Source organism: Castor canadensis, chromosome 1 (assembly GCF_047511655.1).
Source record: "Castor canadensis chromosome 1, mCasCan1.hap1v2, whole genome shotgun sequence".
NCBI classification, from domain to species: domain Eukaryota; kingdom Metazoa; phylum Chordata; class Mammalia; order Rodentia; family Castoridae; genus Castor; species Castor canadensis.
Window position 1 is genome coordinate 88,072,866 of NC_133386.1, and position 12,968 is coordinate 88,085,833.

The following is a 12,968-nucleotide window of genomic DNA, read 5'->3' on the forward strand; positions in this document are numbered from 1 at the left end:
TACCAAAAAAAAAGAAAAAGAAGTGCTAAGATCCTTCATTCTGTATTCATCATAATCATAATTGAAATATCATAACCGTAATGAGATAGGAGATAGCTTCTCCATTTTGCAGAAGTGGGACATGTTGTGTGGTGCTGTGAAATGTATGCGATGAGACACAGCACAGTGTAGTGGAGAAGCACATGTTTTTTAATTAGGCTGTTCTACCATGTCCTGTGTATTTGTGTGACCTTGGGCAAGGTGCTCATCATTCCATGCCGGTTTTCTCAGCATATAGGAATAATAACTGTCCCTACCTCATGTTGAGAGGAGGAATGAATGAGTCATTAATTATAAAATGTTTTGAGTGCTTGTATTTATCACATAGTAATCACGGCAATTGATTAAAAAAATAAAAGTGAATAAACAAAAATACAGATTAATTTCTCTTTAAAATGAAAAACAATTAAGCATACTTAGATATCTTTTTAGTGTGCACTAAAAAGTTTTATGAATTTTTTAAAGGAGGAGAATTTATTTTGGAATTGTAAGTTATACTAGCATACATTTTGTTTTGCTGTTTTGCATCGTTACACAAAGTGGGCATGTGAACAGTTCTAAGTAACACACACAAAAGATTCTAGGTTAACTAACATCAGAAATGTTAGAAGTGATGAGTGGCATTCTCAGCCTCTTCTTAGTGCCCTTGTGGAAGAACATGCAGATGTGCAGAGTGTCACAAATGTTGGAGAGCACTAAATAATCAAAAGGGAAGTAGCACATGTGTACTTCACCTCTCATCTCTCACAGTTCTTTCTGTTTCAGGGATGAGCAGAATGCAGGGTAGATTCGAATGAGGCAATGGATCAAGATAATGAGCCAAATTATATTTAATTTATTTTGGCCATTCTGGGGTTTGAATGCAGGGCCTCTCACTTGCTAAGCAAATGCTCTACCGCTTGAGCCACACTCCAAGTCTGTAGATTATTTTAATAGCTAAGATTTTGCTATATTAGACTTCATCTTTCCTGTGACTTCCCATAGAGCCAAATGATTTCTTTCTACGTAGACGTGAGGAGTTTTTTCTTAGCTCTATTTTGGCATGTCCTAACAGTTTTGGGGGGAAAAAATCAGTATTTTTATAATTATTTTATTAGAAAGTTTATTCCCTAATAAACACTTGAAAGTCTTTTAACTGTCATAAGTTTTTGCATGATGGAAATGTGGACAATACTACATTTCCACATAACAACAATGTATGTTATTAAAGGACAAATTTAAAAAACATTTGAGGAATGTTTTTAGAAAGTGAGTGACATGAAAACCCTATTTTATTTTATGGTCTTTGGCCTTTTTAAGACATAAAAATAATTTTATCATCCTAGTCTTACATAATTTCTGAAGGTAATAAGAAACTTTGCAATGTAGTGAAAAAGAAGAAATAACATAAATGAATTAATTCTCCCCTATTTGAGAATTACTTAATTGTAGTGTGTATACACTGAGCAAAGGGGTGATTCACGTCCCCGGAAGAATGGCACAAGATTCTATCATCTTGTTCAGAATAGTGTATAATTTAAACACAGGAATTTTTTATTTCTGGAATTTTCCGTGTAACATTTTCAGACTTCAGTTGGTAGCAGGTAACTGAAACTGTGGAAAGTGAAGCTGCAGTTAAAGGGGGTCTCTTATATTGTGGATCTCTCTCATACCATGGACTCACCCTGAGTTAGGGTCTCTCGTTGACCTTGGTAGTAGGGGTGTCTAACAAGAATGGAAAAATATGAAGTGGATTTAGGAGTTACAAATAAACTCTGTTCTATAATTTCATATAACTGAAGTATAATTATAAGAAATGGGTATTGAAAATTGTGCTTAGATAATGTTAACTTCAAATTAAGATATGTTTCTCATTTTTTCTTACTTTTTTATTAGAATATAATAGAATATTTGTTGTACAGGGGATCCATTGTGACAATTCCAAACAGGCTTACATTGCACATTGTTTAGATCAACCCCACCCTTTCCCCCTGTAACTCTCCTCCCATCCCACTTAAAGCAATTGCAAGAGGTTTCATTGTTAAAAATATGTTTCTTTAGGTGGTTGCAACCTGAAGAATAAATCTGCCCCATCTTTGGAATATTGTGCTGAATTACTGGGTTTGGACCAAGATGACCTTCGTGTAAGTTTAACCACAAGAGTTATGCTAACGACAGCAGGGGGCGCCAAAGGGACAGTTATAAAGTAAGTTCTTCAACCCTTGTGCTACACAAATCCTGCCTTGCAGCTTGTCAGGGGAAAGTATATTTTTTGAGCCCACTGAGATTTAAAGTTCATCTTTATGTATCATTCTTTCTTTTGCTTTTGATGTTCTAAAAAGCTGTGATTGATAGATCAAAATTCTGTGCATCTGACTGCAGTAATCCACCACATAAATAAATGGGGGTTTGCATGGCTTAAAGTCATTCCTTGTAAATATTTGACACAAATTTGGAATTTATGAGAGAGGTTTACTTTTGTAATAGCTATGAAAATACATGTTAATTATCTAAATTAATACCACACTGTTTTAGGCAATAGATTATTTTCTACTTTAAAAGTGGTTTTCTGTGCAAATGATAAAACTTCTGTTAAGTAGAAATCACTTTAGGAAAATACTCAGCAAATGAAGTTTCTTACCTTTAGGATTCTTCATTTAGAGGAAATTGGAAATGATAAGTAAATAAGAATCTAAGTAAAAAAATTTAAAATTAGTAACCAAGAGCTTTTAATTGTGCCTGTGTGTGTATAGTGTTAGCTCAATATCCTATATTTTATGCATTTTTGGGTTTGGTATTGTAGAATAGGATTAATTTAGGCTTATCATCTTGAGGTACTGCAAGAGCTTCATTTGCGAGGAAGAAAGTCAGGCCCTCTGTTCTTTGCTAAATAATTAGTGAGGCAGATGGTGAGTGCTAGTGACTTAATTCAGAAAAATATTCAAAAATTAAAACAAGAATTTTGTTTTAGTGGATAAAATATCTTTAGTAAATTGATTATTTTTGCAGTACTGGGGAATCAAACCCAGAGCCTTATGTGTGTTTCCCAGGCCTTCTACCACTGAGTTACACCCTCAGTAGTTAATTTGTTTTTTATTTTTAATTAATTTACTTTTATTTTTTTAAGAGACAGGATCTTACTGTTTTGCCCAGGGTGGCTCTGGACTCTTGAGCTCAAGTGATTCTCCCACCTCAGCCTTCCAAGTAGCTGGGGCTACATTTGCATGCCTGGTACAGAAGGCCGAATAGCTGGTTAGCTGCTTGGTTCCCCAGAAATCTCTCTGGGGCCCAAGGGAGGGTCCATACAGGCATGGGCAGTTGTCCTCAGATATTGCTTCTTCCATTTCCCCATTTCTTCTTTGTTCCAAAGCATTTCTTTTATGTTTTCTGTATGGTGTACCCACATAAAATTCATTGTAAGAAATGATTCTATTGCAGGAAATATAAGTAGGGAAAGGACTAATTAGAGAGTATTCAAGTATCAGGCTGACTTGAATGATTTTTAAAATTTCTTCCAAATTGACTTTTTTTTTTTTGGTGCTTCCATAGTGCCCCATACATTTCATTATGATAAGATTTAGCATGGTGTATGGAAATTTTCCTTTATTTCAGTCTCTTTTCATTAGATTCTAATTTCCTTGACAACAATAGTTTGTGTCTGTATCTGCAACATCTAATGATGTCGTTCCATATAGTTATTTAGAGAGTTGGACAGTTTAGGATTTTAAGAAGTCACCATCTTTACTGAACTTTAAAGTTGTCCTGAATTAAGCACAGTTTGTTTCACATTTAAGAAAAATCAAAAGGAAAATTATTCCTCTGAATGATTCATATTAATTCAGCATGTAAAGCAAAGTGTAAATTAAGGTTAAAATGAGTTTTTTCAAGCCTAAAGTTCTTTTATGCCATAGATTTTTGATCTAATTTTAGGTAATCTCATTAGTTCTTCTGTTGTAGTTTTCTTCTTCACCCCACTTCTCTGTGCCTACTCACAAATGACCATTGGTAACTGTTTGTTCTTCACAGTGGGCTAGTTCAGGTACTTGTCTTTGGGTATCTGGTGTTAATTGTCACAACGTATTGCTACAGGAATTTTCATTAGTGTGATTTTTTTTTTTTTTTAAAATAGGGTTCCCCTGAAAGTGGAGCAAGCAAACAATGCTCGTGATGCTCTGGCAAAGACCGTCTATAGCCATCTTTTTGATCATGTGGTAAACAGAGTAAACCAGTGTTTTCCTTTTGAAGCTTCATCCTGTTTTATTGGAGTCTTAGACATTGCTGGTTTTGGTAAGTGTAGTTTCTTTTGTAAGTTTATACTTGAGCTTTTTTAAAGTACATATCAAAAATATTTTAAAAAATCTTTCAATTGTTATAATTTTAGTTTTTTCCTCATACTTGTATTTCATAATATGACTTACATAGTAAGCTGATTATTTTATTTGCTCTTTTATTATCCTATTATTGTTGAACTGGGGGTACATTGTGACACAATGCACAGATGTTACAAAAGTGCTTATAATCCAGTAAGCTGATTCTTTAAAAGAAAAGAAAGACTCCTTTGGGGTAGTTTTGGTCCAACAAATGCTAAAATTAAAATACGCTTATTGAAACTACCATATCCCTATACTGTAGATGAATACAACTCTGAGTGTTACTAATAAAGACAATAGGGTCACTAAATATAAATTAAGATAATAAATTCACTAAGACAACACTATACTAACATGTAGGCTAACCTTATTATTATGTGTAAAATAAATATTCATTGCTAGTGTTGTCAACAAATCACTATTTCAGCTCTTTTTCCATAAATGAATAAGATATCAAGATAAGTCATTGTGAACAACTCTGGAGGTGTTTAGCAGAAATTAAATAGACCACACCTGCACCTGCATACTGCTGTGTTCTGAATAATTGTGTTGTAAAAATCTTGAAGTAAATTCAATGGTTTCATAGATGTTATTGATGTGGGCATTTCTTCTGTCTCTAAGGTGTGGTGTTTTTCCTTGTGGTTTTTTGCCTTTGCCAAGGGAAGATAAGAGCATTTACATTTTGAGATAGAGTTTTGCTTTTGATATGGTGTATATTATCAGATTTTCAATAAATCATATATATTTTCAAATTTTCAATAAATCATTACATTTTGTTCAAAGGCAGATAAACCCACCCTTAACTAATTTAAGATTTCACAATCTTAAGACATTTATTTCCTGGTCTACACCAGTTTTAGCATGATGTGCACATATACAAAGTGATAAAATTATAGAGATTTGTGGGTTAGACATTATGTAATACAATCCTTTAATTTTAGAAATGAATCAGTAACCCTAGTATTTGTGTTAACTGTAATTTTACAGATTAATTAGGAAAAACCTCCTCTAAAGCACTTGGATTATGAGTCATTTTGTGCTTCAGATTGCTTTTAAAAATTACCTTATGGGTGCCAGACATGGAGGCTCACACTTGTAATCCCAGCTACTTGGGAGGAGGAGACTGGGAGGAAATCACTGTTTCAGGCCAGCCTGGGCAGAAAGTTAACAAGACCCCAACTCAAACACTAAACCAGGCATGGTGGCATGTGTCCGTGATCTGATCCCAGATATGGGAGGCTGTAGGTAGGAGGATTGCAGTCTGAGACTGGCCAGGGCAAAAAATGAGAGGCCTTACCTGAAAAATAACTAAAGTAAAAAAAGGGGGGGGGCATGGCTCAAGAGGAGGAGCTCCTACTTAGCAGGCGTGAAGTACTGAGTTCAAACCCAGTACTGCCAAAAACCAAATTACATTACAAATAGCTTGCATGCTATTTTATTTTATTTTTTACTGTACAACATCTTATCTGACAAATACCTCTTTGTCAGTTACAGCAAGGTATTTTTTTAGTAGTTAATTTGAGTGCCTTAATTTTTTTTTTCTTTTTTGTGGGGCTAGGGTTTGAACTTAGGGCTTCATGCTTGCAAAGTAGGTGCTCTACCACCTGAGTCACACTTACAGTCCACAAAATTTGTTTTGAAATAAGAACATTGAGGGAACGTAGAAAAATTCTGTGTATTTTAAAGCCTAATTTTAAATTGAGCCATTGAGACAATAACATTTTATCATAAGATAAATTTACATGAAATTGATCTGATGATTTCTCTTGGTGCTGGTTTTATGTTTTCAGAGTACTTTGAGCATAACAGTTTTGAACAATTTTGTATCAACTATTGCAATGAAAAACTTCAACAATTTTTTAACGAAAGGATTCTGAAAGAGGTAATTGCCATTATAATTTAAGTTTCAGACCTACATGAAGGTATTTTAAATTTTAAGGAAGAGAAATATACTACCCAGTTAATGGGGAGTACTATGAGTTGGTCAGGGAATGGGAAAGTCCAGCAGTTGTTAGTGGTTTAGCTGAGTTTAGGGACCTGATAAAAGCTCTTAATAGGTGCTGTCTCAGAAGTGAACATCTGTAATTTTTTTCTAGTGACTTTTATCAGATTCTTCCTCCTCCTCCTCCTTCATTATTATTATTATATATATATATATATATTTTTTTTTTTTCTGATTCTAGTTGCCTCTACTCCTACCACCACTAAACAGTTTTCCACTCTCATCCCTGACCTTGACTTCTCCCACCATTCTTCCCAGTGTGTGCTTCTGCTCACCTGCTCCCCTTCTTGCTGTGTGTAGTGGCAAAGCCACCATGCCAGGAGATTCCATGCAGCTATTGGGCTGGAGTGCCTCTGGGTAGCCCTCTCCCTGCCGTGTTACCTTGGGGACAGCCAGCTGGCCCCCGTTTTTGGTCCTACTGGAACTTCCTGTCACTGCTCCTAGTAAATAACTATGGCATGGCTAATACTTAGAATACAGAGGCTGGCACAGTTACTTTGTTATTCTTTAGAGAGCAGTAAAAATAAAGGTAACATTAGATCAATTGATGTGTGATTAGGTTTATTATTTTTTTTCCCTTATGTCTGAATTCTCCAGTATTTTCTCCCAATACCCTTGACTTTCCTTCCTTGGTACCACTTGAGGTATGCTTTACTGATTGAAGATATCAGGGTTAAAGGGACCTGAGAGGTCATATAGTTCAGCCCTTTATTTTACAGATGAAGAGGAAGCCAATTCCCAGAGGATTTTAGTAACTTCTGCAAGCCTGTGCCTCCTTTCCTGGCTGCTGGCACACCCCGGAACTTTCTTTGTATTAGCACTGCTGTTTCTTTTTCTTTTTTCCTTTTCATTTTTCCCTCCCTCCTTCCCTGTCTTTTCTCTTCCCTCCCTCCCTCCCTTCCTTCCTTCGTTCCTTCCTTCCTTCCATCTTAGAAATGCTATTTTCCTGACTTCTGTCCTCCTCTTTGTTGGGACTGAAATGTACTGTTTCACATTCCATCTGTCTTTTCCCACAACTTTATTATGTTTTGTCTTGATGGGCTTGGCAGCACACCCCAGCTTTTGTACATTTCACTCATGTATTGTTCTTAAGCCATAGAATTGTAGCATAAACAAATGGGTGAAACAAGTAGTTACTGGTAAAATTGCTTCTTTGAAAATGTTTTTATCCAGCTGCTTCAGTTCTTCCATTGCTGTGTGAAATTATACATGCATGCCTTTCATTTACCATACCCTAACCTAGCAAAATGTTAGTTAAAAGCAGGTCCTATATAGAGGAGACACTGTCTTGATTTGTGTCAACAGTCCCTTAGTTTAAATGTGAATTTCAAATTCTGATTGGATTCTAGAATGTCAGAAAGCTTTCCTAGTGTAGCTCATAGGAGGAAATATTTAAACATTCAGGAAAAATTGTTAGGGTACATTAACTTAAGCTCATTGCATAGGTCACCCATCTTATAAAATCCTTTAATTTTTTGAAAAGAATATACTAGACTTACATCTGTGTACTCATTTTTCATTTATAAATTATTCTTCCAAATTGTGTTTCTTCTCCACAAATACATGGTATATATTATATTGCTGTATTGGTATTTGAGCCCATTTGTAGCTAATTATTATTTCCTCGATTTTAGTACCTGTCTGCAAATCAAAATTTGTTCTTAGGGAAATCATTTAGGACTATCCTAACTGGTAAAACTTTTACATTTTGACTAATGAATGTGATCATTAGAAATGGCACAAAACATTGACTCCATTCTATATTGAAACATATTTGCATACCTACGATTACAGTTATTTCATTTATAGGAACAAGAACTCTATCAGAAAGAAGGTTTGGGTGTTAATGAAGTTCATTACGTGGATAATCAGGATTGTATAGGTAGGTGCTTTTTGTTCCGTATTTGGGAAGTGTGGGAAGATACCGCGAATGCCGTTACTAGCCACTTTCCTGTGCTCTGATTTACGTATAGTACTAGTTATGAAACTGGTCTGGCCACTGGCCCCTAAATACCAACTAAAGAGTCATGGTGAAGGCAGAGAAAGGAGATTTATTACATGTCTCGGGACATGCTGTGGGAACAGGCAAAGTAAGCACTCAGCTCATCTTCAGCGTCTTCAGGGTACAGACATGAGCTATAGGTTTAAGTCGACAAAGAACTGGGGACAGGAGACAAGGTATTAATGCTTACGCAGTCCCAGTCACAGGGGTGTTCCGGTTACCATTATCTCAGTCCGGGAGCAATCTGGTTCCCAGGAGATGACTACTCCTGCTCCAGGGTGTTTACAGCTGTATCATTGTAAGTAATTGTTCTCATTTGGAGGGGTGGTCCCGCAAGGCTCCACTGTTCCTCAGGGGAAGTTTCAGTCTTTTGTTATAAAGATGTTATCCATCAGTTCTGTCCTTCCTTGATTTCAAGGTGGCTGCTGGAGAGAATGGCTCAGAGCAAAGGACAATAGCTACAATATGGAGACAGATGTTTTTCCTGTTTTTAGTTAATTCATGGGCCCAAGTAAGGAGCCAGTGCTCTTCAGCAAAAACAGGTTAAACACCTCTTATAGTTAAGCAACTTGGAACTGTGGTATTTAAGAGAAGGTTGCTTTTTTAGTACTATTTGGAAGCTGTTTTTGCTTCCAAAGCATTAAATTCAGCTTTGTTCAAAGTGTTCCTAAAATCGCTTCTATTTATTATGATTTGTATGCATTTTCCTACTTAAACGGCTAATGTGTGAATCAGTTAAGGAGAAGAGTCAGTTGCTCAGGCAGCAGATGGCTTTATCATCTCACATGATGAAGTCCATAGTTGGGCAGGCTCCAGGAGAAGTTTGCCAGGGGTTTCCTTGGTTCTATTCACCTCTGTGCATTGGCACAGCAGGTGAACTGCAGGCTGGCCTTAGAAGGTCCACATGTCACATAGACATAATATTGTGCGCGAGGGTCTCAGTTTTCCTTGTCTGTTTTAGACACTTCCTCTTGTAGCCCTCCTACTAACTTTCAGTCTTCCTTTTCCTTCCCATCCTATCTGAAATCAGAGATCGGACTGTTTTGAGAAACCAGTTTGACAATCTAGTCAGTAACTAGATTTGGACAACATAGTGAGATATTAATAGTAATGTTACTGTATTTTAGTACCACTTTCCAGGGAACTTTCACATCCTACCTGATACACAGCGTTCTTTAACCCACCATGTCCTTCCTTACCTCAGTGCTTTTGTGTGATTCGAAGTCTGGCTGGAATGCCTTCCCTTCTGTTTACTTTTCATCCCACCCACACCTCCTTCTACATCTGTCACAGGACTCCTCATTTACAGCTTAGGTTACCACGCTCTTCCTTCACTACCACTAGTTACTCAAGAAGCATCGTTTTCTGATTGGTGCAGTTAGAATTTTGATTTCTCTTTCTGTGTCCTGGAGCTCTGCCCCACTCAACAGTTTTTATATACCACATTTAAGGAATTTAAATTTTATAGTTATTTTGGAAAGGCAGAAAATTCAGTCACCAGGAAGGAGCATAAAAATGTGCTGTTGCTGGATACATTTTGTTTTAAAGTATTAAAATCAGTCTCTGAAATTAGTACTAAAGAGCGCCACATACGAAGTCTTTGTCGTTTTTCTTCACTTGCAGTATCAAGGTCATCTGGAAAACGGGGAATCTTTGCTTCCTTGGCTTCTTATTCTGGTTTACAAATGGAGTGATTAGTAATCACTTTCTTTATGGAGTTGTTTTTCTAAAACCTGTATTAAAACTATGATCTTACCTTCTAGCAAGTGGCCAGATTTGAAATAAAAGTTCATCTTGCTCTCAGTGGCCTTTGATAAAATACTTTAAGAATCATCTGTTACACTGTTCTAACCAGTCTTTGAAATTTTGTGATCAGTAACTTGCTGACGTTATCTTTAAAGTGTTATTTTTACCCTATCATGATTTTGATTTTTGAAATAGATTTAATTGAGGTGAAACTAGTGGGAATTCTGGATATTTTGGACGAAGAGAATCGCCTCCCTCAGCCAAGTGACCAGCACTTCACATCTGCGGTCCACCAGAAGCACAAGGACCACTTCCGACTCACAGTGAGCTCACCTTGCTAAACTCGATGCTGTTGGGAGATCTTTAAACAGATGCACTAGCAGTCAGATAGTGTTAGACAATTGGAATGAGAAGTTACATAAGGTGTACGGCATATAATACACATATGTATGTATATGTTTAGTTGACGATAAAGCTGGATGTAATCAAGACTCTTTTCTCTGGGTGGAAAGTACATTTCACCTATCTAAAGTGTACAAAGAGATTGCCTACTGGTTTCATGTTCTTCCTTCTGAACTAAGTGGCCATCAGTGGGTCTGCTTTGCATCATGTGCCCTTGATCTCCTTCTAAGGTTTGACATCTGGAATCCCATTTGCTAGTCCATTAATAAACAGCAAAATCACAATGTATGCATGCATCAAACAGTTACTTGGTGCCCCGTTAATATGTAAAAAAGGAAAAATTTAAAAATGATTTAAAAAACCTTTGACAAAAAAAAAAATCAATGGTAAGTAGGTTAAATGAATTTACTTGAAAAAGTGATGCAATTGTGTTAACCTTCTTTAGGGTCTGGAGTCTCACAACTTCTGTTCCATTGACTTGCAGTTCTGCGTCCTAAATATTTCTAGTAGTTTGGAGCCTATTACACTATTACTTCAGTGGAGCTAGAACAAAACGATATGTATTTTCAACAAAACCTTTGCTTAAATTTAAAACATGTATCCAGTCCTATTTTTTCACAGCTTTCTGATTTTTGTTATGAGCACTGATCTCATGGCAACAGAATTGTGACCAGGATCAGGCATGTAACTTAAACTGAAGCATCATGAATGAGGTCTGGCTGCTTTTCTCAAAAGAGGACAAGAGCTAGGCAGTAAATTCTCTTCATAGAGGCTGCCACTTTTATTGTATTTCTTTGGAAAATATAATCACCTTTTATGCAACACTTAGCATAGGCACTTTTAGAATGCTTTTACTTGAATTATATCATTAAATCCTATTAGTGTCCTTAAGCTAAAGATAAGGAGACAAACAAGGAGAAGGTAGGTGACGGGCAGGTATGGCATATGAGGAAGCAGTGGCATGGAAGCAGGCAAAGCAGTTTGGCTGCAGAGTTGTTCTGACTCGTTCTACTTTGCGAGGACAAGAGGCTCTTATTTTAAGAGCTCTCTGGCCTTGAGCAAGACACTAAGAGATCCACTCTTAAGTGTTCTCATTTTTAAATGAGGTTACTTTTCTTTAGGTTATTTTGAGGGTCAGATGTGATTACATATGTGCAACTATTTCAGAAACTTAAATCCAAACATGAGATACTATAATTAAATGGTACATGCTTAAAATGATGTTTCCTTGCAATGGATTCAGGCTCAATTGTGTAAAAATGTTTGGATGGTTGGTTTGAAACAGTGGGGAGTTCCTGTGCTGATTTCAGGTGTTTCTTTACCTGGCTGCAAATGGGACTCTCCTGATGCAAATGCTACCAGCTTTCAGAGGTTTGGAAGATGTCTGGGTGATTCTGATAAGTACCAAGATTGACAACCACTGCTTTAGATAACTTTATAAAATGCTAACTGTGTTTTTGCATTTGCTTCTGAATTGTGTATGTGTATTTCCTTAACACCTATTTTTTTTCCGTAAGAGATTGTAACCCAATTTTTTGTTAGATTTCACTGGTTCTTCAAGGCACAGTAGATATTTAAAAGTACTATAATTGTGAAAAATATATAATCCCCTTATAATTTTAAGTTTTTTTTTTACTTGTCTGATTTTGTCTAAAGAAAATTATCTACTGTATTCTTGATGACTTAGTAACTTGTGTGTGCACTGTTTTCCAGATTCCCAGGAAGTCTAAGCTGGCCGTTCACAGAAATCTCAGAGATGATGAAGGCTTTATTATCAGGCATTTTGCAGGAGCAGTGTGCTACGAAACAGTGAGTCTGGCACTTATAAGCAGAGATCTACTTGATACTGAAGTTGCACTGTGCAATATGGTGGTCTCTAGCTATTTAAACTTAAATGAAATAAAATTCAGAAAATTCTGTTCCTCAGTATACTAGCTGTATTTGACATACTAAATTTCCAACTGGCTAGTGGCGACTGTATTGGAGAATGCTGAGGTAAAACATTTCTCTTGTCACAGAAGTTCTGTTGGACAGACCTGACCTAAGGGATATTTTTCACAAGAAGTACTGAAACTTACTTGATTTATTTTTCAGACCCAGTTTGTGGAGAAAAATAATGATGCATTACATATGTCTCTTGAATCCTTAATATGTGAATCCAGGGATAAGTTTATACGGGAATTATTTGAATCGTCTACAAATAACAACAAAGACACCAAACAAAAAGCAGGAAAACTTAGCTTCATCAGTGTGGGAAACAAGTTTAAGGTATTTGTGTTAAATACATTGAATTTTTTTACTGTGTTTAAAATTAAAATGCATTGGTTTGTATTCTAAAGTGGATAATGTAGGCGACAGTCAGAAGTCCCACGGTGAGCAGACCCTGCACTGGGTGTGCTTGTGTGTAGGACATCACAGTGTAGCCCTG

At 36.3% G+C, this 12,968-nt stretch overlaps 1 protein-coding gene across 10 annotated transcripts in view; it reads left to right on the top strand.

The window, feature by feature from the left end:
- Positions 1-12,968, top strand: part of Myo6 (myosin VI) — a 143,265-nt gene that overhangs the window by 87,635 nt on the left and 42,662 nt on the right. For all 10 annotated transcript variants that reach the window (XM_074079497.1, XM_074079492.1, XM_074079506.1 and 7 more), the window contains 7 exons: positions 2,080-2,224; positions 4,148-4,305; positions 6,179-6,270; positions 8,200-8,272; positions 10,334-10,461; positions 12,254-12,349; positions 12,635-12,808. In XM_074079497.1, coding sequence (XP_073935598.1) covers positions 2,080-2,224; positions 4,148-4,305; positions 6,179-6,270; positions 8,200-8,272; positions 10,334-10,461; positions 12,254-12,349; positions 12,635-12,808 — 866 coding nt within the window. The remainder of the gene's footprint in view (positions 1-2,079; positions 2,225-4,147; positions 4,306-6,178; positions 6,271-8,199; positions 8,273-10,333; positions 10,462-12,253; positions 12,350-12,634; positions 12,809-12,968) is intronic.